Source organism: Engraulis encrasicolus, chromosome 17, assembly GCF_034702125.1.
Source record: "Engraulis encrasicolus isolate BLACKSEA-1 chromosome 17, IST_EnEncr_1.0, whole genome shotgun sequence".
NCBI classification, from domain to species: domain Eukaryota; kingdom Metazoa; phylum Chordata; class Actinopteri; order Clupeiformes; family Engraulidae; genus Engraulis; species Engraulis encrasicolus.
This window is the reverse complement of record NC_085873.1, coordinates 39,196,730-39,219,641: the sequence shown is the minus strand read 5'-3', so window position 1 is coordinate 39,219,641 and position 22,912 is coordinate 39,196,730. Positions and strand designations below refer to the sequence as shown.

The following is a 22,912-nucleotide window of genomic DNA, read 5'->3' as shown; positions in this document are numbered from 1 at the left end:
GAATGGATTTGATTCTCATGAGTCCTAGCCTTTTAAAGTGAGCCCTGAACTTGCCTTATCAGCTGATTGTAATCATATCTGCCTATGAATCGTGTTGCTTAGGCCTACTTGTATTGATATTAGATAAGCATGATATAAGATTTAAGCAAGCCTTTCGTTGTTATTTAGTTTAAGGAAATTAAGGCACAACAGGATTGCTAATTAATGCTCGTGCGTCTTAATAAATGAACCGAAGTGGACAAGCTGTTTAGACTTCAGAAACTACATTTCTATCAAGTAAATAAAAAGCAACAGGTCACGTTCAGGATTAATACATTACATTCATCGATTCACAGCCTACAGTAGGATTGATGGTGTTCCGTCCAATAGAGAGAGCACAGAGTGCTGTCAACTACCAATCAAAACTTTGAGTAGCAGACACCCCCACCCCCATTTGGATTGATTATCGCGTGCAGATGGTCATTTCCATTTAGAAGTTGGATGTGTGTGGGCCACATTCAGAGGAGCGCAAACTCTACGCACTTCACTACCAGAGTTGTTAAGAGCCTTTTTAGGAACCATTCAATATACGTTCAATAGTGATATCCTTGGTTGTGGACATTTAGCAAATTTCGGCAAAGTCGGTATCAGGAAGCTTTTGGAAGAATGAAAAACAAGTCCTGCTAACTTCTCGAGTAGCAACGGCAGTGCCTGGCAGCCAAGCGACATAGCTAGCATTCAAAAGGAAACAGTAAATTATCCTTTTAACAGACGACTGAAATGAGCTCGCCAGTAAACTTTCTGTAGAGTTTGGTTTGTGACAGTTAGGCTTGGTCCTTAGAAGTTTGCTGGGTTTTTTTTTCTAGCGAGAGACCAAGCGGCACTTTGGTCTGGTAGTCGGTCCATGCGTGGGAGGGAGGGATGTGTAGCCGCGGTGGAGTCGGGGTCGCCCGGGGCAGCTCTGGGCTGCAACCGATGAAGGCGACAGTTCTCTTCCAGCTCAACAACAGCAACAAGGCTCAGACGACTTTGAGAGATGCCAAGTCAGGTAAAGTATAAATGTTGAAGCACTGAAAACAAATAATGCACCTTGACCAGTGTTGCAACCCTCTGTGTCTGCTTAAGCTCAGGCTCATCCAGAGAGGTCATTGTGCCCTGCACTATGGACCTAGCTGTCGTCTATAATTTAGCCCACAATATGCTCATTTTGCACAATGTACCACTCATCTATTGTACTAAACTTGTGAATGGGCTATAACCAACCATAAGATGCCATGAACAGTAAGTTGGCTTGCATTGTTTGAAATTGCATCGTTATTTTCCAATGCATTGTTTGTTTGCATGAATGGTCATATAATATTGCATCGTTATATGACCCACATGTTGCCCGCCGTTTTAGCAGGTCCAGTGCGTCAGTGCACCAACTTTTTCTATGGCGCTCAAATATAAGTGTGAATTAAACATTTGAAACAAATCGTTAAATCACTCCTTTATGTTTGTTATTATAAATGCACACGTCAAATACGGTCCATCTATTAAAAGGAAACGTACAGCTTGCGAAACAGTTAAAGCCTCCATCACATGTCAGGTTTGCTCAGGGTTAAATGGGTTACCACATCATATTCCATCTCCAGTATAAGCTACGGTAAGTCGAGTTGTTGTGGTTTCACGGTGGTTAAAATTATCTATGTAAACAACTTCTTGTGACCTTATACGACAGACCACGGTTTTTTCTGCAGCACAAACTAAGTGTGGTAGGTATGGGTGCACCAGCTGGTAGTGTCGTTGCAAGGTTGCAGATTTGCATGCATGATCTGTTGAACTTGCAATCGTCTCCTTGCATTGCTCTTCTGCTAATAATAACTGTGCATCTCTCGCCCCCCAGCCTCCGGCTCAGAGAAGCAGCTCTGGAGCTCCCTAACCGGGCAGACGGCACAGCATAGCCCGTCTCTGGACGCCATTGTGGGGCCATATCTGCACGGGCACTGGCCTAAAGATGCCACACACTACAAAGACAAGGCCACACAGGTGAGGATGCAGCATCAGGTTTTAATGCAAGCATAGCATTACATTACACTTAGCTGACACTTTTATTTAGGTACAGGGTATTGGTCACAGGCCCTGGAGCAAGGGCACCTCAGCCATGGATGACCGTGCTGGTGATGAGGGCGAAATCTGAACCTGCAACCCTCTGATCTAAAGACCAGCGCTCTAACCATTGAGCCATGACTGCCCCCATTGAACCCCTAGCACATAAAAAGACATCCTTGTGAGCCTGATTACATCACAACACATTACATATTAGCAGATGCTTTCATTGAAAGCAACTTACAAAAGAGGACAAAGACGTACAGAAGCGACGGCAACACCCAAAGTGTGTGGAAAAAGAACATTGTACAGCAACACATTCTAGCAAAGCTCGTAACACAAGCTGTTTGAAACCAGTTGCTCATCCAAGCTGTCCTTAAAAATCATTCGAATAGTGAAATACTGACATGTTTGCATAACTGCAGTGTGCATTAATCTAAAATAAGCATGTTCTCTGGAGTGAGCATACAGTCAAGAAGCATTACAGCAAATGCATAGCAGTGGTGCACAAAACTTGAATAAAACCTGACTGTTAGTTGCAAATACTTGACTCATGTATCCTAGATTCAGCATTAGAACTAAACGGCGGTCTTCTATATAGTCTCTAGCCTCCATTGCTAGATTGGTTAACGCCATACCATGACGTAAAACCAAACGCTCAATGACTATTGATGCCGTGGGAAATACAGCAAGCCGCACCTGCTGTCAGTGTAGCCGTCAGTGGTGATTTGCAAACAAAAACAAACACAACACAAATAAACAAACGCTGTTGTTTGTATACACAGAGCTGGCGGCGGCGGTGGGAAAGTGCCCAGGCCAAAGTCATAATTGGTTCCAGTCCAGCCAGGGGTTTAGCATCACAGCTACAGGGGCCTATGGCAACTACTTTACTGTGAGGTTTATACAGCAACAACCGTTAACTAGATGCTGCAAGTCTGTTTGTGTTAAAAGCTACAGCTACACACTTGATGGCTCATTTAAATGGCAGGGTTCTAAGCGCTCAGTGGGTGCAAGCTGTTCTTTTCTAACATGCCTCATTTCAAGAGATGTGACAAACTTAACAGTGGCTTTTTTTTTTTTTTTAGCAAAAAACAAAAAAACAAAAAAGTTTTGCCCCTCGAGACAAAGACATAACGTTTTTTATGATTGCTGGACTGTGTTGTCAGTGCATGGAAAAGAGAAATGTAAAATTTCATTTTCATTATTCAATGTGTTAAACATAAACTTCCTAATGCATGCTATGGTAATTCAAATTCTAAAGATTATTAGACCCTTATAGTCTGTACTTTACTACTTTTCATCACTAATGGTGGCTAAAGTCTGCTACCTCATCTGCCCGTGTTAAGCTTACACCATCGCAGGAAGGGTGTTTAAATATAGTTTCCGTGTGTACACACATGTGCCCATTTTTGTGTGTTTTTTTTTTTTTGGTTGCTCTTTGCTCAATTCTGTCCGCAGTGCAACATGACCTGGCATGCCAAAATCAGATAGATGGATCTCATCAGATATGATTATTTGTAATTTACTAACCGTCTGATGGGTTTGGTTGGTGTGGGCCTTGTGTTTTGATGCAAAGCAGCTTGCAGTGGTGTGTGTGTGTGTGTGTGTGTGTGTGTGCGTGTGCGTGTGCGTGTGTGCGTGTGCGTGTGTGTGTGTGTGTGTGTGTGTGTGTGTGTGTGTGTGTGTGTGTGTGTGTGTGTCTTAAGTTTCCCCAAGGGTGCTCCAGTGCGAGAGGTTCGTGCTCATTTGCAAATCAACCACCAAAAAGTCATGCATGCACGCAGTGTACACAGTAGGGTCAGTTTCCCAAACCATAGTTGCTAACGTAGCTGCATTGCTAAGCAATTGTCCATTGTAATACAATTGTCCATTGGCAACCAACTGGGTTGCTAACTAGCTAGCAACAAAGGTGTTGGCAGACGCAGCCCTTAGCGATGCAGATGCACAGACAAGAGCTGCTGACGTCTGGTGCAGAGCCGTAGACTATACCCACCCACCTTTGAATCAGGATTGCCTGATCAGAAAAACCCTTTTATTTGACTGACTGTTTAAACGGCACGGTTTCCGCCAGCATTGTATAGGTATGGCAGCCACTTTGCCAACAAACACCCATCACCGTGACAAGGTCCCCTGAAAACATAGATTTCTTGGCGGGCCTATTGATTTCTTTTTGGTCCCTGACAATAACCCATTGTCTACATATTTACACCCTCAAATGTTGGAGTGCAATAATGTAAAGAATAAAAGTGAAGACAACAACACTAAGTAAGTAGACCTCACTCTGATACTGTTACTAAACATCCTCACTGCAAGACAATCTATACAATTTATCCACTTTGGCAGATTCGAGACGATCTTGTACTCGATTTCTTGATTTCGTCATATTGCCCACCCCTAATTTTCTCATTTTTGCCCGTTTCTTCTCATCTGTTGTACAAGGAATTACACATATTCTCAAGTTAGTTTATTTGTTAATTCAAAATCAATTTTAAAGTGGTAGTTCGCTATTTTAGACATTAAGCCCTGTTTGTGTGACTTCTGGGGTGAAGTAGAGATGTTCTCATCACAATTTTGACATTTGGTGCTGAACGGAGCATTTGGGTATCCAAGACTGCAGCCCCCCCACCTTTACATTGACTCCAATAGAGCACTCAAGCAATCGATTATAAAATGGCATTAAACTTTCGTTCGAGAAAACATGGAACTCACCGTGTGGTCAGTGGTAGACAGCGATAAATTGACCCGAAAATTGCAGCAAAATATGCCTTCTAACTGTTGTTTAGCATTTGGCGGACCTATTTTTCCCCAGACGCCGTTGAATAGCAGTAGACATCCAGCCAGTAGGTAGCGATAGTGTGTTGTTTAAGGAGCGAGGTAGAACGGCTATCTTTGAGCGGGACTGGCTACAAAAACTACAGCTTGCATACAAACCATAGATAGTAACGTAAACAAACGCACCCCCATTTCCGGTCGCGCGGAGTAATACTAGTCAATCAATGAAGACGGACAATAATGAATATATCTTCTCTGGAAGCGTATTTCGCGGTGATTTTCGAGCCAACGTATCGCTGCCCACCTCTGACCACTCGGTGAGTTTCATGTCTCTGCAAACGAAAGTTTAATGCCATTTTATGATCGATTGCTTGAGTGCTTCATTGGAGTCAATGTAAAGGTGGGGGGGCTGCAGTCTTGAATACCCAAATGCTCCGTTCAGCACCAGATGTCAAAATTGTGAGGAGAACATGTCTACTTCACCCCAGAAGTCACACAAACAGGGCTTAATGTCTAAAATAGCGAACCACCACTTTAAAAGGGAGGAAAAAAAAAACACAGGGTGTGGGAAGCGTGAAACCCAGGTCAGTTGAGGAAAAAAGAATATAAGATGCAAGTCGCTGTATGAGTCATCAACAGCCATATCAACACATTTGCACCATGGGTGGAAATTAAGATTTTGCAATATCAACTTTCATTCCTCTGTTTGCTCTGTCTCCTGAACGGGGCCATATTATAGAGAAAGCACATTTTGCTGGTTGTTAGTCGCGCGTAGTGGCTGTATATGCAGCTATGTTCGTCCTTTGATTAAAATCCAGTTTGGTTTTTAGTTTGCACACATGTTGGTCTATTATTTTAAGTCTGCACTGGTTTGGTAGTCACCTACTGAGGACCAAATCTCCTGATAAGTCACCTAACTTAACACATTGAATACCAGCTGTTTTTTTTTTAATTTTAGCTCTAGACTCTCAGCCAATTTCATCATTTTTTTTGTCATTTTTTGAACAGCCACCAAATATTTTGTCTTAAACCTGCAGACACATGTCAGGGCTTGTTGTTGAAAGCCCAAAATCTCAGCTGTCTGGAATGGAATACACTAGGAACAAACCGTAAAAACATACAAAGTTATTCAACTCTAAGCAAGCATTGGTTTAGGTAGAAATACAGTTTTTCAGAATTCGAACGTAGAAAAAGTCTTTTTTTGTCACGGGTGCGCTTTTTGACTCTACGGGTTTAAATTGCAGGTCTAAATGCATTTTCACGCCCGAAGAACAACTCCAGTAGCTTCCAAGTAAACTATTTTGATGCAAAAATCACCTGGTTAGGCTATTGTTCAGAGCCACATCATCTGAAATGCTAACTAGCTAATGTCACTTGACTGGCAATTTTCGTTCTGTAGATAAAAGTAGACGTGCCAAAGTAGCCTACTCGCCCAAAATTAGGTTATTTCCTGATGTGTTGTCATTACAACCTTCCATTTTAAACCTATCTTGATGACAGCAAAACTCCTTATCCTTCCATCATATGTTTAGGAATAGGCCAGGTAGCAAGGCACTGACAGGACATGTTTTGATTCTCTAGGAAGTAACTTGAGACGTGACGTGATCAGGAAGTGGTTTGATTCGCTATAATAAAACTCAAATACTGTGTAATAAAATGCACAGGTGATGAAATATTCAGACTTTGTAGGAGTTTTGACTTTGTAGGTGTTTTCATGATCTATGTCAGTTCTGTTCATCACATTATTACGAAAATCACACAGAATGTGCATTAGAATGTGTAGATTCAGAATCCATTAAAAAAACCTGTAAAAACGTAATTTTACATTTTGGGAGTCAACGCATGGGAGGCAAAAACATATTTTTACGTGACTTGGGAGTCAATGTGTTAAGCTCTTTAAAAAAAAACAAAAAAAAACATTGCCAATCACTGCCCTGTGACCATCATTGAGATGACTCCCAAGTAATAACTGTAAAGCAACATTTCCTTGGCAACTTGGCTGCAAAAGACGACTAATGTCTTGTCGTCATTTCGCACTGTTGAGTCAGCGGGCCTCATCACAATTCTACACAAGTGCCACCATCACTGGCAGGGCAGTCGTGTCATAATGACCAAACGTGGTCCGCGACGTGTTTGTAAAACTCCAAGGAAGCGTGAGGGTGGCTGCAAAGCAGAGGCTTTGACCAAGCTGTCATCGCACCCAGTGTTGCCAGATTGGGCGGTTTCCCGCCCAATTGGGCTGCTTTGGATGGCCGTCTGCGAGTAAAAATGGCATTTAGCAGAAAAAAACGGCCAATTTTAAGCCATAGAAATCAATAGAATTGGGCGGGGTTTAGTACTTCCACATGGGTTTTGAGCAATTTTTGGGCTGAAAATCATCAGCCTCATCTGGCAACCCTGATCACACCCTGCTCTTCTCTGGCCTTCCTTTCCTTTTCAATCTTGTTACACTCTGCCCAAAGGCCCACACATCAGAAAAGGGAAGCCCAATACACCAGAATGAAGTGTACGTACACATTTATTAAAGATTGAGTCAAACATAATGTTAACAATCGAGTATGTGGAGAACATGAATGTGTGTGCAAACGGTGAGTGGTTGTGTGAATGAAAATAAGAATGTACAAGAGGTGCGAGAGAGAAGAAGGCGGTGGGTGTCCGTCACCTCTTCTGGCGTCCCTTTAACGCCTGTCAATCAAGGCCATCATGCATTCAGGCAATCGGGAAACCTGCTCGGCGCCTGTGAAAGTCTGAAACGAGCGGGGAGGAGCCCTATGGGTCTGCAATAGGGCTGTAACGATACACTCAACTCACGATTCGGTTTGTATCACGATTCATGACCTATGGTTCGATACACCCCACGATTTCACATTTGCATTAATTTGAATAAAAACTATGATCGTTTATAGGTAGAATAGGTTACAAGAGACTACTAATGATTATTAAAACTTTCTATATAATAATCAATGCTTAGAAGCGCTATCACCTCATATCCTGTGGTTGTTTTCTGGGCTGATGTTTATCAAAACTCTAAAAAGGCGTATCACGATACTGCCTCCTTGTATCACGATACAGTATCGTGACACTGTGTATCACGATTTCTCGGTTCGATACAATATCGTTACAGCCCTAGTCTGCAATAATCTCAAGATCCTGCATCAGTCAGGGGTTGCGTTTGGTGCTGTCTGACGTTCGCACCATGGTTTTGCAGGTTTCGCAATATCAACTTTCATTCCTCAGTCTCCTTAACGACTCAATGGGCATGCACACTCAAACCAGTCACACGTTGATGATCTTGGAAAAAAAATGGCTGGGTTACAAAATTAAGTGGTCACTGAAATCTGCCCTTAATTTTCATTATAAACTCATGGCATCTCTCTGTCTCTCTCTCTCTCTCTCTCTCTCTCTCTCTCTCTTTCTCTTTCTCTTTCTCTTTCTCTGTCTGTCTCTCTCTCTCTCTCTCTCTCTCTCTCTCTCTCTCTCTCTTTCTCTTTCTCTTTCTCTTTCTCTTTCTCTCTAGACTCCAGCCTCGTGGGCGGAGCATCAGCAGGGCGGACCAATAGGAGGCCTCCACAAGCGCTCAGCATCATGGGGCAGTGCAGCACACAAAGAGGTAACCTAACCTTTGACCTTTGAACTCCTTCTGAGGTCGCGTAGTGTCCTTGGATAGTTGTGTGTGTTCGTTTAGTTGTTGTATAGACCCAGTCGGCCACTCTGGGCCTGCCCATGAAACCGCTTGTTTTCCCCCATGTTTGCTCCACCCGCTGTATGTAGTGGCTAATTAATATGCCACATAATTGGCAGTGATTGGCACCACACGACCCACGGATGGAGCATTCGGAGGGGAAAATGTGCAGTTTTATGGGTGGGCCAGAGTTGCCGACTGGGTCTGCTGTAGATGTTGCGCTTATCAGTGTTTCTGTAGTTATGTTAAGGTGCATATATAGACGATTACTCTATGACAGGTGTGATGCGGCACATTTTTCCTGATTTAAACTGTCTCCCTCCACAAAGATGTGGCATAATGAGGTTTGAGGCATGACGTGTCGGATGAGGGGAATTCAGACATATTTTAAGCCAGCTCTGCCTAGGGGTGGGTATTGGCAAGGGGGTCGCGATGCGATGCGATTCACGATTCACATGCCACGATTCGATTATATCACGATGCATCACGATACCTGCATCATTGTGATGCATCGCGATGCATTGCAATATTTACTTCAGTAAAAAAAAAAAAGTTGCTTGGGCGACTTTTTATTTGCTTGTTTAGTAAATATAAACTTATTAACTTCAGTAAATATGTAAAGATACAGCTTACTTGTCAGTTGCTGTGTAGAATTCATTTAAAAAATTTTTTTTCCAGCTCCCGCTACAAATCACACCAATCTCAATATAACACCGTCATAATAATCTACTCTGCACTGAAACAGTAGCATTTTTTTAATAATCCCATCCAAATCATTTTGTTAAAATGACACAAAATACAAGAACATGAGTGGATATTTATTTGGATAACACGCATCATATCATAGTAAGTTACTTTTAATTCAAATGTGATATGGACTGTTAGTGAATGTGCAGTGAATTATTTCTCGCTCATTTGCTTGTTTTCACTGCTGGTACATTTTAACCAAAACCCCAACTCAATATTACAGGAGCCAATACTTGCTGTTCCCCAGCACTTCAGGGGTTAATCTGAAACTCGCGCTGATCCAATCAGAAGCGCCTCTCTCTCTCTCACTCACCCACTCACTCCCACACACGCAGCAGCAGGATCAAAAGCCCCCTCTTCTCTCTGTCTCCCTCCGTATAAATGAGCTAGTTGTCTCGTAACCTAGCATGTTTAGCTAACTTGCTACAGCCAAAGACGCAATTTTACAGGATGGATTCACAAAGCAATCAAAAATAATGTCACTAATGCAATCTGCATACAGTACAGCATGATACTATTCCAACTGTAAGTTAAAGTTACAAATAAAAGTGCTTAGCAATCGCTAACGCTAAGCGCTATTCAGTTTGGAGTGTTTATAAGCAGGACCTTTTCAAACACTGTGCATACTTTCTTGTTATGATTAAAGAATCGATTTTTGGCGTCATGAATCGATGCAGTCTATCGGGAAAACAAGAATCGCGATGCATCGTCATGACGATTCATTTGCACACCCCTAGCCCTGCCATTGTGTTGTCTTAGCCGTATTACTCTACTTCCTCTGCTTGCTGCTTTGCCAAGGACTCCATGACAAAACTAACTGACCTCTTTTGACATTTCATTGCAGGGGTGGGGAAATTATGTCTCGAGGGCCGTTGTCTCGAGGGCCCTTGAGGCGGTCTTATCCGGCCTTATCCGGCCCCCGACATCATTTCTATGTTATACAGTTTCACATCAAATATGACGTAATTTCTAACATTTCTTTATAAAGCTGCACAATTAATACGATTAATTTTATATTTACAGGGGTCCTAGTGAAGGTGGGTTCTGTTGTAAAGGTGGTCGCCTTCAATATAGGCCTAAAATGCAGGGGAAAAGGCCTCCTTTGTGTTCCTAGTATGGCCCTTGGAGTACTAATTCAATTTTGAAGTGGCCTCGAGGCTATTTGGAATATGTGGCACTGGATTGTAACTAATGAATCTATTTTGACAATCACTGATCTGTAGACCGTGCAAGTGCAAGAATGTAATGCATTTCATCTGTATCTTTACTAAGACTCGACCAATGCAGGTTTTTTAATGGCAGATGCTGATACCGATTTCGTTCCATCACCTTAAGCAAATGGTCGATATGGACTGCCGATTTCCTAAATATTATTAAAAATGACAATGTAGCTCTTTGAGTGCCATGGACTTGAAAACGAGTCTTTTCAGAATGTATGGCACAGTGCCAAAGACTTGATATGGAGTCAATTGTGTTGTTTTATGGGGGGTGGGGCCTAACACGTTGATCTGGTATGTTTGTTGTTCACATGGACATAGAACTCAATTTTTTATGGCTCTTCAAAAATCACTCAAATGTTGAAAAAACTACTAAGTTAAAAAATATATATTTTTCTCTGCTCCAGGTGTCTAGGCAGCGTCAGCAGCAGCCGTGTGCAGTGGTGCAGGGCGGCAGTCTGGATCGCAGGAGGATCCATGCTCTCACTCAGGCCGGAAACAGCTTCTCACCACCTCTTCCCCAGGTACTACTGCTTATTTAAGCATTACTACATTAAAAACAGAGATGTGCTCAGGGATCTCGCATCACGCTCAAATGGAACATCCAGAGGTCTGGGTCGGAAGAAGATCCAGGCACTCACTTAAATCAGGAAGTTCAGCTTTACACACCTTCCTCAGGTGCTATTACTGCATTAAGTATTACTACATTAAATACAGAGATGGTGCCCAGAGATCTCGCACATCACGCTCAAACGCCCTTTTTCAGGGACCACCTGTAACATACTGGGACCAGCTTGTCTTGGAAACGTAATCCACATTTGCAGAAATCCTCTTGCAGACCACTTGAGCTCTTTCGTAGACCACCAGTGGACGATACTTTGAAAATCACTGCTTTAGTCAATTGAACTTTACTGCGCCACATTGGTCCGGTGACTTCAAAGTGAGTCCAAAAATGCCACTTTGAAGCCAAGAAGCTTACTTAAAGCCACACTTGAAACAGGCCCTTGTTCATGCTAGCCTGGAAGGGAACGAACAGCCCAAACAGTTGATAGATTCTCCCTGCAGTTTCAATGGAATTGACTATGAACTTGCCAAGTCATGGGAACACGCACATACACACGCACACAAACACACACGCACACACATACACAGTCACCAGAACACACACAGACACCCACAGTCACCAGAACACACACAGACACCCACACTCACAAACACATAGTCACACGCTGTCTTCCACGGAAGATGACTGCTATGAGCTTTAAACTGACAGACCGCATTAGGGTGTAAGCACGCTCGCTCGCACGCGCGCACGCGCGCACGCGCGCGCGCACGCACAAGCACGCGCACACGCGCACGCGCACACACACACACACACACACACACACACACACACACACACACACACACACACACACACACAGCCCCAGAGAAGATGCTTACGGTCATGAAGTGTTTTCGGAAAGGGCTCACACGAGTCCACACACACACACACACACACACACACACACACACACACACACACACACACACACACACACACACACACACACACACACACACACACACACACACACACGAGAGAGAGAGAGAGAGAGGAAGTGAAGAGAGTGTGCAGGGTGAAGCAACAGGAAGGGAGGTAGTGCTTCTTCTTTCTCACATGCCACTTTCAACCAGCACCGTGACTGACACCACACACACACACACACACACACACACACACACACACACACACACACACACACACACTTTGTACACCTTGATTGCTGAGCACAGTTACTACCTGCATGGTGTATTGTGGTTTCCAATGACTACTGGTCTTACTACTTACTTAAGTCTCTGTGTCTGTCTGCCCATATTTATACCAGAGATTCTTTATGTATATAGAGATATGCCAGTGTAATAGGTTGCTATGGGCACCTAACATGACCAGGTTCAGGTCTGCCTAAAGGAGCGTGTCATAATACTCCTAGCATGGAATAGAACAGTCCTTAGGTCTGCTTAAAGGGGGATTCCCCCCCCCTCCCCCTTGTAATAATAGAACCCGGAAACAATGGGCCAATGGAACCTCTCTCTCTGTTTATACTGATGTGATTTGCTGTTGTGTGTCTTGTTCATTTTATCTTGTTGATGTCTAGTTAGGGATGTGCCACAACAAATTCCTATCAACTGTGTTCACATGGCGATAAACTTCTTGAATCTTGATACGGAATATTGCCAGTACCGTATCAAAACCAAGTTCCAGAATGTTCCGTTTGCACGTGTGGAATAGTCCTGGAACACGGCCACATTCGGAATGAATAAAAAGCTTGACTCATGTGCAAACTGATTACTGCGGCTTATGATCAGAGTTATTCCCTGCATGAAACTGTGGTCACTCACTGTCAACTTTCTCTTCTGAAAGACATCTGATCATTTCCAAACCACGTACTGATGTAGATATTGATAGGCAGGCAATGACACCTAAGTTGCCAGCACAAATAAACATGCATTGCACAGGCATCGACAATGCTTTTATCATGAGGCGCTTTACCACTCCTAGTTTTCTGCCCAGTACAGCTCTTTACGCCGCCAATTGTCTGGGGTTCAAGTATGCTGTACTTGCATGGTATCGTCAGAGATCTTGTAGAGAGAGAGAGAGCGAGAGAGAGAGGGTGCATCCCAATATGTGACCTTGCCTCCTCCACTTGCCTCCCGTCATGATGACATCATTGATAATAATTAGCCATTATGTTATTCTTATCTCGGAAAGTGTTACTCGTTCAGGGTTTTATTCTACTCTCAGGCTTGACTAATGGTCATACACTATTCGCTATTAAATATTTGAATAATGTGTCAAAATAGGCCTGCGTTACGTCACTATGCAGTATCTTGTCGTTGTTGTTGGAGCAGGGAAAAAAGTTCAGGCTCAGGATTTTTTTTTCACTATCACCCCTGGAGATCTTGTAGAGAGAGAGAGAGCGAGAGTTCAGGCTAGTTCTTTTCCGGTATCCATGTGATGCCGGGTGAACACACCTTTAGAGACCCCCCAGCGCTGTAGATGGCGGTAGCGCACTACTTGTCCAAACACCACAAAAAGAGAAGGAGGGGACAACGGCCCCTTAAGCTACGCACACACACATTACTAGCTTCTTGCTTGCTCGCCTACTCGGCACTCTCTCACGGAACGTTCGCTGAAAGTTCCCGCGGCTTTAACTGCCACTGTACAGGCGAGAAGTCCCGAACTCTGCTTTCCAATTGGTTACTCGCTTACTCGCCTCGCTCGAAGTTAAAATATTTTAAACCCTGGATCCGCCCACATCGCATCGCTTGTACAGTACTCGCCTGCTCGTCTCGCTGGAACACATTGACATTCTATTGACTTCATTCGCTGAGCGAGTAACTAGTAGTGACGTGTGTACGTGTGCGTGCGCGTGCGCGTGCGCGTGCGCGTGTGTGTGTGTACGTCCCTTTAGCAGACCGAATTTGAGCACACGCTTTTGCATTGGGTTAGGCAGAGTTTGAATCCTCTTTCTTTCATCCACCCTCTTTGGTATTGTGTTGACTTGACGTGTGTGTGTGTGTGTGTGTGTGTTCATGTGTCTCCTTCTGCCCAGAGCCAGCCGGTGCCCATCCCCCTGAGTGCTGTCCACACTCGTCTGAGACACAGCGAGGAGAAACTGGACCAGGAGCTGGAGACCATCTTCAAACAGCACTCGACACTGCTACACGCCAATGATGTAAGGACACACACACACACCTTCTCGCACTCTCACACATGCTCCATGACACACAAACAATCCTTTTCACTACTGCAGACTGACCAGGAGCTCGAGACCATCTTCAAACAGCACTCACCAGCTACACACCAACGGACACTCACACACACCTTCTCACTTAGGTTTAAGTGAATCATTTAACAAGGGAAGGTGTAAAATAAGCTCATTTCCATAAATGGCACAGTATTGACTTAAATTTTTGTTTTTCATGTTTTTCCCCTCTCTCTCTCTGCAGTTCCTGGTGCCTCAGTATCGCTTTAAAGTTTTTCTCTTCTCTCGCTCTCTGGTTCTCTCTCTCTCGTTCTCGTGCTCTCTCGTTCTCGTGCTCTCTCTCTCACTCTCTGTCTGTCTGTCTTTAGTTCCTGGTGCCTCAGTAAACTCTGTTTAAAGTTTAATGTCTGTTTTTATTTTTATTCTCTCTCTCTCTCTCTCTCTCTCTCTCTCTCTCTCTCTCTCTCTCTCTCTCTCTCTCTCTCTCTCTCTCTCTCTCTCTCTCTCTCTCTCTCTCTCTCTCTCTCTCTAGTTCCTGGTGCCTAACGGTCGGCGTGGTCCGGTGCCCCCCTACAGCAGTGGCAGCATCTACTCCTCCTCCTCTCCTTCCTCCTCCGCCTCCCTCTCCTCCTCCATGTCACCGGGAGCCCTACACATCACCTTCCCCTCTCCTCCTCCTGTCATCTTTACACAGGACACCGACGGAGGTGAGCCTATACAAACACTCAGGGTGGATTCCAATATGCAGAACTCCGTCCTCCCTTGCTCACTTGCCTGCTTGTGACCTCATGATGACGTCACCAACGACAGAAAATTAACTCAATATCTTGCAAAAGCACAATTCTAATGTAATTTCCTCATTTGCAATCGGGTTGGTGAATTAAGGACAGTCCCCCAAAAATTGTTGTGGCTAGGATGACAGCTGGGAAACATAATAGTTTTCTCCACGGAGGCGAGCATCAGCAAAACGCGAGGCCACAAGCACAAGTGGAGGACGGAAGTCTGCATATTCGAATGCAGCCATACTGCTTTCAGGCCGGCCAGAAAGGTGCCAGTGCCTACATACACCAGTTACGTTCGACACTTTAGTGCTTACCTGCGAACCACCACATTCATATCGGGCTCTGAACTTTTACGCACTTGATGGTGTTACGCGGATAAACCTGCTGACGTCCACATTGTCACAGCTCGCGGAGAAAATAAATGTTTGCAAATCGTGAAGATCGTGATTAGGTTAGGTGCGGGAACAGGCACCGGCACGGTTCTCGGTCGACCTGACTGCAATGTCAGTGACTTTCTTCCCTCCTCCTTGGTGCCCAACAAGAGTAGCCATGCTCGGGACCGAAATGGCTAGTAGATGTTATTAAGGGGGGGGCAACTTTAAAGTTAGACAGCACAGTGAAGAGTGGGACATGAAATGAGTGGGAGAGAAAGACGGGGGAGGGTCGGGATCGAACCCGGGTGGCCCGCACAGCAGTCCAGTGCCCAGCCGACCAAGCCACGGCAGGGCCAGACGTTACTCTTACTAGCCAAACACACACTCATTATGTAATATAATGCATATTTGTCTACATTTAAGTTAATGCCAGTCAGTGGAATCTTTCATTTTCCATTTACGCACAATAGTGTAAATATAGGTCGCCCCAGTCAGCTGCAACTTCGAACGTAGGTCGTGTGACGTCTCCAAATGTGCTACTTTTCTAAGCCTGTGTGGTATCGGATGCAATGCCATGTTATGGCTTGTTGGTTTGGGGTGCCTTGAAATTTTTCATGAATTGAAAGGGAGCCTTGCCTAAAAAAAGGTTGAGAAACACTGCTCTAATGGGTCAAAGTGGCTAGAAAGGTGTTTTTTTTATACCAGCCAAACTGAAATTTCTCCTGCATTTGGCCAGTTGGCTGCTGTTGTGGCTCATTCTTTTGAAACTCCCGACATTCATTGGTAAATGTGTTCTATTGCAACACCTGGAAACAGTACAAATGTCTGGGGGGAAAAAACGAATGTTGAATGAACTCTGGGTTTCAAAACACAAACTCTGTGTACTCAGAGTTGAGTACCCATTCTTTTGCACTTTCTCGCGGAGGCGGAGGTTGGGGTTTCCGACTACCAGGTTTCAAAAGAATGATCTATTAATTTAGAGCCCTGTCTGTATTCATGTCTTCCAGGCCTGATTGGGAGTGGGAGTGGGGTTGACGTACCCTCAAATCTCAAGAGGCTGAATGCAGCATCAGGCTTAAATGCATTAAATAATAGACTGTTGAATATCTGTATTCATGTCTTCCAGGCGGGAGTGGGAGTGGGGGTGACGTGCCGTCTGCGGCCCCAGCTCCGATCTCCTGTGTTGGGGAAGGGAAGGCCCCTCTCTCCTCCCCTGCACCTCCAGCCTCCCCGTCCCCTGTGCTGCTGTCCTCGTCCCCGCTGCCCAACAAGAGTGTGTGCTTCCAGAGGGAGCCGCCAGAGGGCTGCGAGAAGGTGCCCGTGTGCGAAGAAGTACTGTGAGTATGACCTGACATATATGAGTGCGTGCGCAGACAGACAGACAGACAGACAGACAGACAGACAGACACACACACACACGCACACACACACACACGCAATAAGACGTGTGTGCAAATAGGAAGCATGCATTAAGACGTACACCTACACAGACACAAACCTGCATGAGCACCAGGGTTTGACGTAAAAAAAAAATCATGTTTTAGTTTTTTAGAATAGTCTTGCATGCAATTGATGCAACTACTATGATTAGTCACACCAAAGAATAATTTGCCAGTCAAAGTGCCTAGTGAGATTGACATTTTTACTAGCCTCTGCCGAGTTTTACCAGCATCGGGCCGGTTGGCAGGTGCCAATGTCAAGCCCTGGTGAGCACACACCCCAGCATGCAGGTGGTGGAGGAGAGGAAGTGTGAGTAATGCTGTGCAAATAAATTCACACACACATTAATACACACGTGCATGAATACACACGGATGTCACATACACACCGTTGACACAGTTCTTACACTGTGTGAGGAAGTACTGTGAGTACAAAGTGCACATATGCACATACCTCAACACACCCATTCAAACAGAAATATGTCAAATGGATACAATGTTTTATATTAATGCAAATATGTGAGGATTTGCACACACGACTCAAACCACATAAAACCGTACACACACACACACACGCACACCCACGCACACACGCCACATATGCCACATATGCCACATGCTGACGCTTTCGTTTCTGCATAATGATGACACAAATACATGCTGACTAACACACATTAAAGGAGAAGTCCAGTTTTTTTAACATTAAGGCCATTTTCTGAGTGGTCTGCAATGTTTTAGAGTCCCCCTCACCGTTTATTTCATGATTGCTGCAGTCTCTGTTATTTGGCTGATTTGGATTTGATCTCAACTAGCTTTAGAATGGCCGTCTATGGGCACCTGCAACTCTGTTCTTAAAATCACCTTTAACATTTGTTTTGAAGAATATGCAACTCAGCAAGTGTTCAACAGTATTCACTGGTGTTCCTTAGCAATTTTTGTAGCGAAATATGGCATCTGTCATGTTTTATGTGTGTTTTATGTAGCAATTTGTAAATTAAGTTTCACTTTCACTTTCACTTTCTTTCACAAAATGGCAAATAAAAAATGACAGAAGCCAAATTTCGCCTTGAAACTTGTTAGGGACTGCTAGTGAACACCCCTAACCACTTTGTGAGCTGTAGACTTTCGAAAACAAATGTTAAAGTTGATTTTAAGAACAGAGTTGCAGGTGCTCATAGACGGCCATTCTAAAGCTGGTTGAGATCAAATCCAAATCAGCCAAATAACAGAGACAGCAGCAAACATGAAATAAACGGTGAGGGGGACTCTAAAACATTGCAGACCACTCAGAAAATGGCCTTAATGTTCAAAAAACTGGACTTCCCCTTTAACTCTGCATAGCAGGAAAAGGACACTTCACACACACACAGCTCAGAAGTGTTTGCGCAAACCCTGTTTTGACAAATTTCCCTCAAGCTGCTGAATGAATTTGATAGAGGGGGAACTGAAAGTATTAACCCTACTCCCGGAAGACAAAACACGCACGCACGCACACACACACACACACACACACACACACACACACCAGTAAGACGAGAGGTGATGTCATGCATCTAGCCATCTGTCCTTAGGTTGCCTGGGAGCTGACCGATATGGTAGTGGCACGATCTGTAGCCCACTGCTGTCTGCTGGTAATGACTGCTGCCATCTTGTGGGCATAGAGGGTACTGCATACTGTTCCCTTTACATCCTAGGGTAGTGTTTCAGCATTGGCATCTGTTTAAAAAAAAACGTCCCACAGTAGTGATTTTGAAAGTGGGGGCAGGGGACCCCTGGGGGGGCCTCTATAGTTGCTAGGGGGGCCGTGGCAGGTTGGACGGAAAAGTACAGCACAACAAAATACACAATTGAATAATTAAATATTATACTATTATTGTTATAATTGTATATATTTCAGTGCGACACTACACTACACTATGGCTCTGAAAGGGGGTGGGAGGGGAGTCCATGTTATTCGTTTAAAACTAAGGTGGGGGCTGCGAGGTCAAGGGGGCATTGGCAACCTTATGAAGAGATCAAGGGTGCATCTGTTCAAAAACCCTTGAGAATCACGGTCCTAGGGTTATGTTATGTTGTAGACCGTTGCAGTGATGCGCGTTGGGCAGTGAATGAGAAGCAACAATCAAGGACCCCTTTAAAAAAAAAGTTTTTTTTTTTTTAAATGTTCAAACTGTGTACATCTTGCTGTTGATGTGACTAATACTGTACAGCTAGCCAAAAAATTCTTATGTTTTAGAATTTGATTGTTTCCCCAGTGTTTTAACCAAAATTTTAGCTGGATCTTTTTTCCCAATTGGTCACATTTGGCACTGTCAAATAACCATTGCTATCGGTATAATCTCTCTCTCTCTCTCTCTCTCTCTCTCTCTCTCTCTCTCTCTCTCTCTCTCTCTCTCTCAGGTCGTCCAATGTGACTCGAGCCCCCGTCGTCCCCTCCTGCCCGGACCTAGAGAAGGTCAACTTCACCCCTCGCACAAACTCCACCTTCTGCCCTGTCAATCAGCACAAGCCCCTCCCACCCACCACAGTGGACTTCCTGTTTCGCAACCTATCGCTGGCGGGCCAGACTGGGGACGGGAACGCCCACGCCTGACTGCAGGACCAATGGCAGGAGAGTTAGATTCGCCACATAAGGGCATTTGAGATGAGTAAAGTATGGTAGCAATAGTATGTATGGTGTGTATGTGCATGTGTTTGTGTGTTTTTTGTCTCTGTGAGTTCAGGGAGAAGTGAGCGCAGTCTACCCTTTCATCAACTGTTTCAATCTTTCAAGGGTGTATGTGTTCTTTTCTTTCATATATTTTTGTTTGTTTTGTGTATTTTTTTGTTTTGTTTTCCTCCTCTTGGACCTGATACAATGGGGTTATCAACCAACTGGCCATAGGTGTGCGTGTGTTTGTGCGTGCGTGCGTGCGTGTGTTTGTGCGTGCGTGTGTGTGTGTGTGTGTACATGCTTGTGCGCGTGTTGTATGTATTTATGTATTTTTGTGTTGTATTTCTGCCCAAAGGAATGACGTGTTGCCATGGGTATGGGTCACATAGCAAGGGCACTACTACGTGGGTACATAACGGGCACCTACAGGGGGCGCAATATAATGGTACATGTAGAAAGGGGGGCCACATTGGGCTTATCAAATGGTGGTAGTTGTCTTTTTCAACGAAGTTCTCCAGCCAAAGTCGTAACGGCACCAAAGCATATGATGTAACAACTTGCTTATCAAACATTAACGAATGTATGAAGTAAAAAAACAATTAAGACGACAAACAAACAAAAAACGATTTGAAATCAACTCACAAAATCATTGACAAGATTTGAGACTATGATTGGATATTCCCTCGTCATGAAATACAGCCCACTTCCACTTAACGCATATGCTGTCGAGATGCACAATACAAACACTGTGTGTTTGTGGTTTCAGTACTCGGGCAAACACTCGTTCACTGAAGTGGTATGGCCGTTGTACTCAACTCTCATAATATGGTATTCTCTCACTGAATGACGTTTGGTTCTTTTACAATATGCTGACTCCCATCCTCGACCTGTGCTTGTGGCGTTGACTGTGGAGAAAATGATAAAGTTTCCCTGCTGTCGGCCTTGCCTCCACAACAACTTTTTGGGGACTATTCTATACCACAAGGAGGCAAGGGAGGACGGGAATTGGCATATTAGAAAGAACCAATGAAGACCCAATTCAAGGGTGTAAGCCAAACTACTTCCTCCTTTTCTTTCCTGGTGCTTGTGGTCTGGTGATGCAAGAGTCAACATCATTTATGATTTTTAAGTTTTATTCAAGGTCTTGCAAAGGAACAATTAAAAGCTCATATCTCATTATCTCACCACCACTCACCCCCACCCCCAAACGTTTTCAGGCCGAGTGAGAACCGTGCCGCTGCCCGTTCCCGCTCCTGCACCTTTATAGCAAAACGTACGGTGTGTTCTCGCTGCAGATCTTAGCATCCGCGGACCTGAAAGTTGGTTTGCGGTGTGAATCGAAAAAAAATACTGCCGGTTCATCCGGGTAACCCAGTCCCGTGCGGGAAAAGTTCCCAGCCCAGTATGAACACGGGTGGTTCGCAGGTAAGCACTTTAGTGCCGAACGTAACTGGTGCGGGCACAGGCAGCGGCACCGCTCTGGGGTCCGTTTCTCGAAAGAGTCTTTGCTATCGCCGTTAGCAAAGTCCTTTGTAAGAGCGACTCAACTCTTTCGACAGCGACTCTCACCACTGAATCCAAGTAAACGGTAAGACGGTCTTAAGACGGTTAGCAACGACAAGAATCGAGAAACGGACCCCTGGTCGGCCTGAAAACGTTATCGGGCAGGAGGCCACAACCAACAGGAAAAGATGGGAGAAACAAGTTTGACTTGCATCCCATGGGTGGATTCCAATATGCTGACTCCCGTCCTCCCTTGCTCACTTGCCTGCTCATGACCTCATGGTGAGGTCACTGATGATGACAAATTAATTCAATGTCTTGCAAAAGTACAATTCTATTATTGTTCTCTCCATGGAGGCGGGGTGAGGCCACAAGCAGAAGTGGAGGTTGAGAGTGTGCATATTGGAATGCACCCCACATCTTCCCACTCTGTGCTCCCCAGCTCCACTACTAGGATGACTAGAGGATGAGTGTCCTTGAACTTGAACTTTTGAACTCTTTGTGGAGTAGCCAGCCCCAGGGGTGGGTTGACCTTTTGAACTTGTATACACACAGCTGTTGAACTACTGTTCGTGCCCGGTCTCGCCAACCCCTCCCTCTTTCCCTCTCTCCATTTGATGGTGTGAAGACTTGAAAGTGCAGCCCAGCTCCTGAAGTGCTGTGGTGTGGGCACCCAACCCCAAATCCCCTATACTCCCCAACCTGACCTGCCTCTCTCCACTGACCCCTAACCCCAAAAAGACAACCATAACCTAAACCCCATCCCATTGTCCCGTCCAAACACCCAAACATTAAACTACACCTCACCCTTCTTTTTCTCCTTCCATTGACATTATGAACCGGAGAGAGGGTGCCATCGTGACTCATAAACTGCTGTACACGTCCCACTCCAAATCACACCCAAGCCCCCCCTCCTCCTATCCCGGACACAAACCCTTTCATTACCCCCGCACCTCTCCATCCCCACCCCCTTCCCATTTGTGGTACAAAGATACCTCCTCTTTGAGTGATGTGCAAAGGGTTTTAAACCAATATACTGATTGGTGTTGACCACATGATGATAATACACACTTAATTTAAAAAATATGGTATTTATTCATTTCGAAAAGGGATGTTTGACTTTTTTGTTTGTTTTTTGTTTTTGGACCATACCAATTGTATGACTACCTTAAATGGGTAGGGCATCGTATAGTGGTGTATCAGACAGTGTTTTCTCTCAATTGTTTTTGTTCCGCAATATCAAAGATGAGTTTGTCTTTTTCTTTCTTTCTTTCTTTTTTGTTACAGGGTAGATAGATGCATTTGTACTAAGATGTTTGCACTTTTTTTAGTTGGTCATGTTTGCGTTCATTCCTGTATTCTACTTGAATTTACATATTTTTTTACATTTGCAAAAAAAAAAGGAAAAATGCAAAAAAAATGTAAAAAAAAAACTAAACTTGGACAGATGATTGTTGTTACTGTCTGCATAAGCTACGATCAGTTAGGGTTGTATGAAAACGGCAAAATGGCAGCACCATGCTCGTCACACGCACTTAGATTATACTTTCTTTTCATTTGTTTTTGTCATCCGCTGTTTAAATGTTTTATTTGCTCTAAATAATCAAATTACACTTGTGTTTAGATTATTCACTTGGGAACATTTTGTTACATTTATCTAAGTGATGCTGTTCTTGTAAAAAAAAAAATCCTTTTTGACATCATAAAGATCATTTTTTAATGAATTTGTTCTGTGTGTGTATGTGTGTTTGTTTTCCTTTATTTTTTTCGTTGGGCTCGGTAGTAAACTGTGTCACTGTTTACATACATGCCATGATGACCAGTTTAATCTATAATTCCTTTCTAATTCCATTCCAGTGAGTATGTAGGCTGGGATTGTGATCTCAGAGCACATCAGGAAACCACTGGAAGCGCAGCCATAGCTGTG

The 22,912-nt window shown here is 44.2% G+C and overlaps 1 protein-coding gene across 1 annotated transcript; it reads left to right on the top strand.

Annotated features, from left to right (window-relative positions):
- Window positions 1-485: 485 nt before the first annotated feature.
- On the top strand, window positions 486-22,709 carry LOC134466862 (protein FAM117A-like). The gene is made up of 8 exons (XM_063220756.1): window positions 486-1,027; window positions 1,865-2,007; window positions 8,357-8,449; window positions 10,893-11,009; window positions 14,082-14,204; window positions 14,767-14,941; window positions 16,517-16,727; window positions 19,230-22,709. The coding sequence occupies exons 1-8, from the start codon at window positions 901-903 to the stop codon at window positions 19,420-19,422; spliced, it is 1,182 nt and encodes a 393-aa protein (XP_063076826.1). The 5' UTR covers window positions 486-900; the 3' UTR covers window positions 19,423-22,709.
- Window positions 22,710-22,912: the final 203 nt, after the last annotated feature.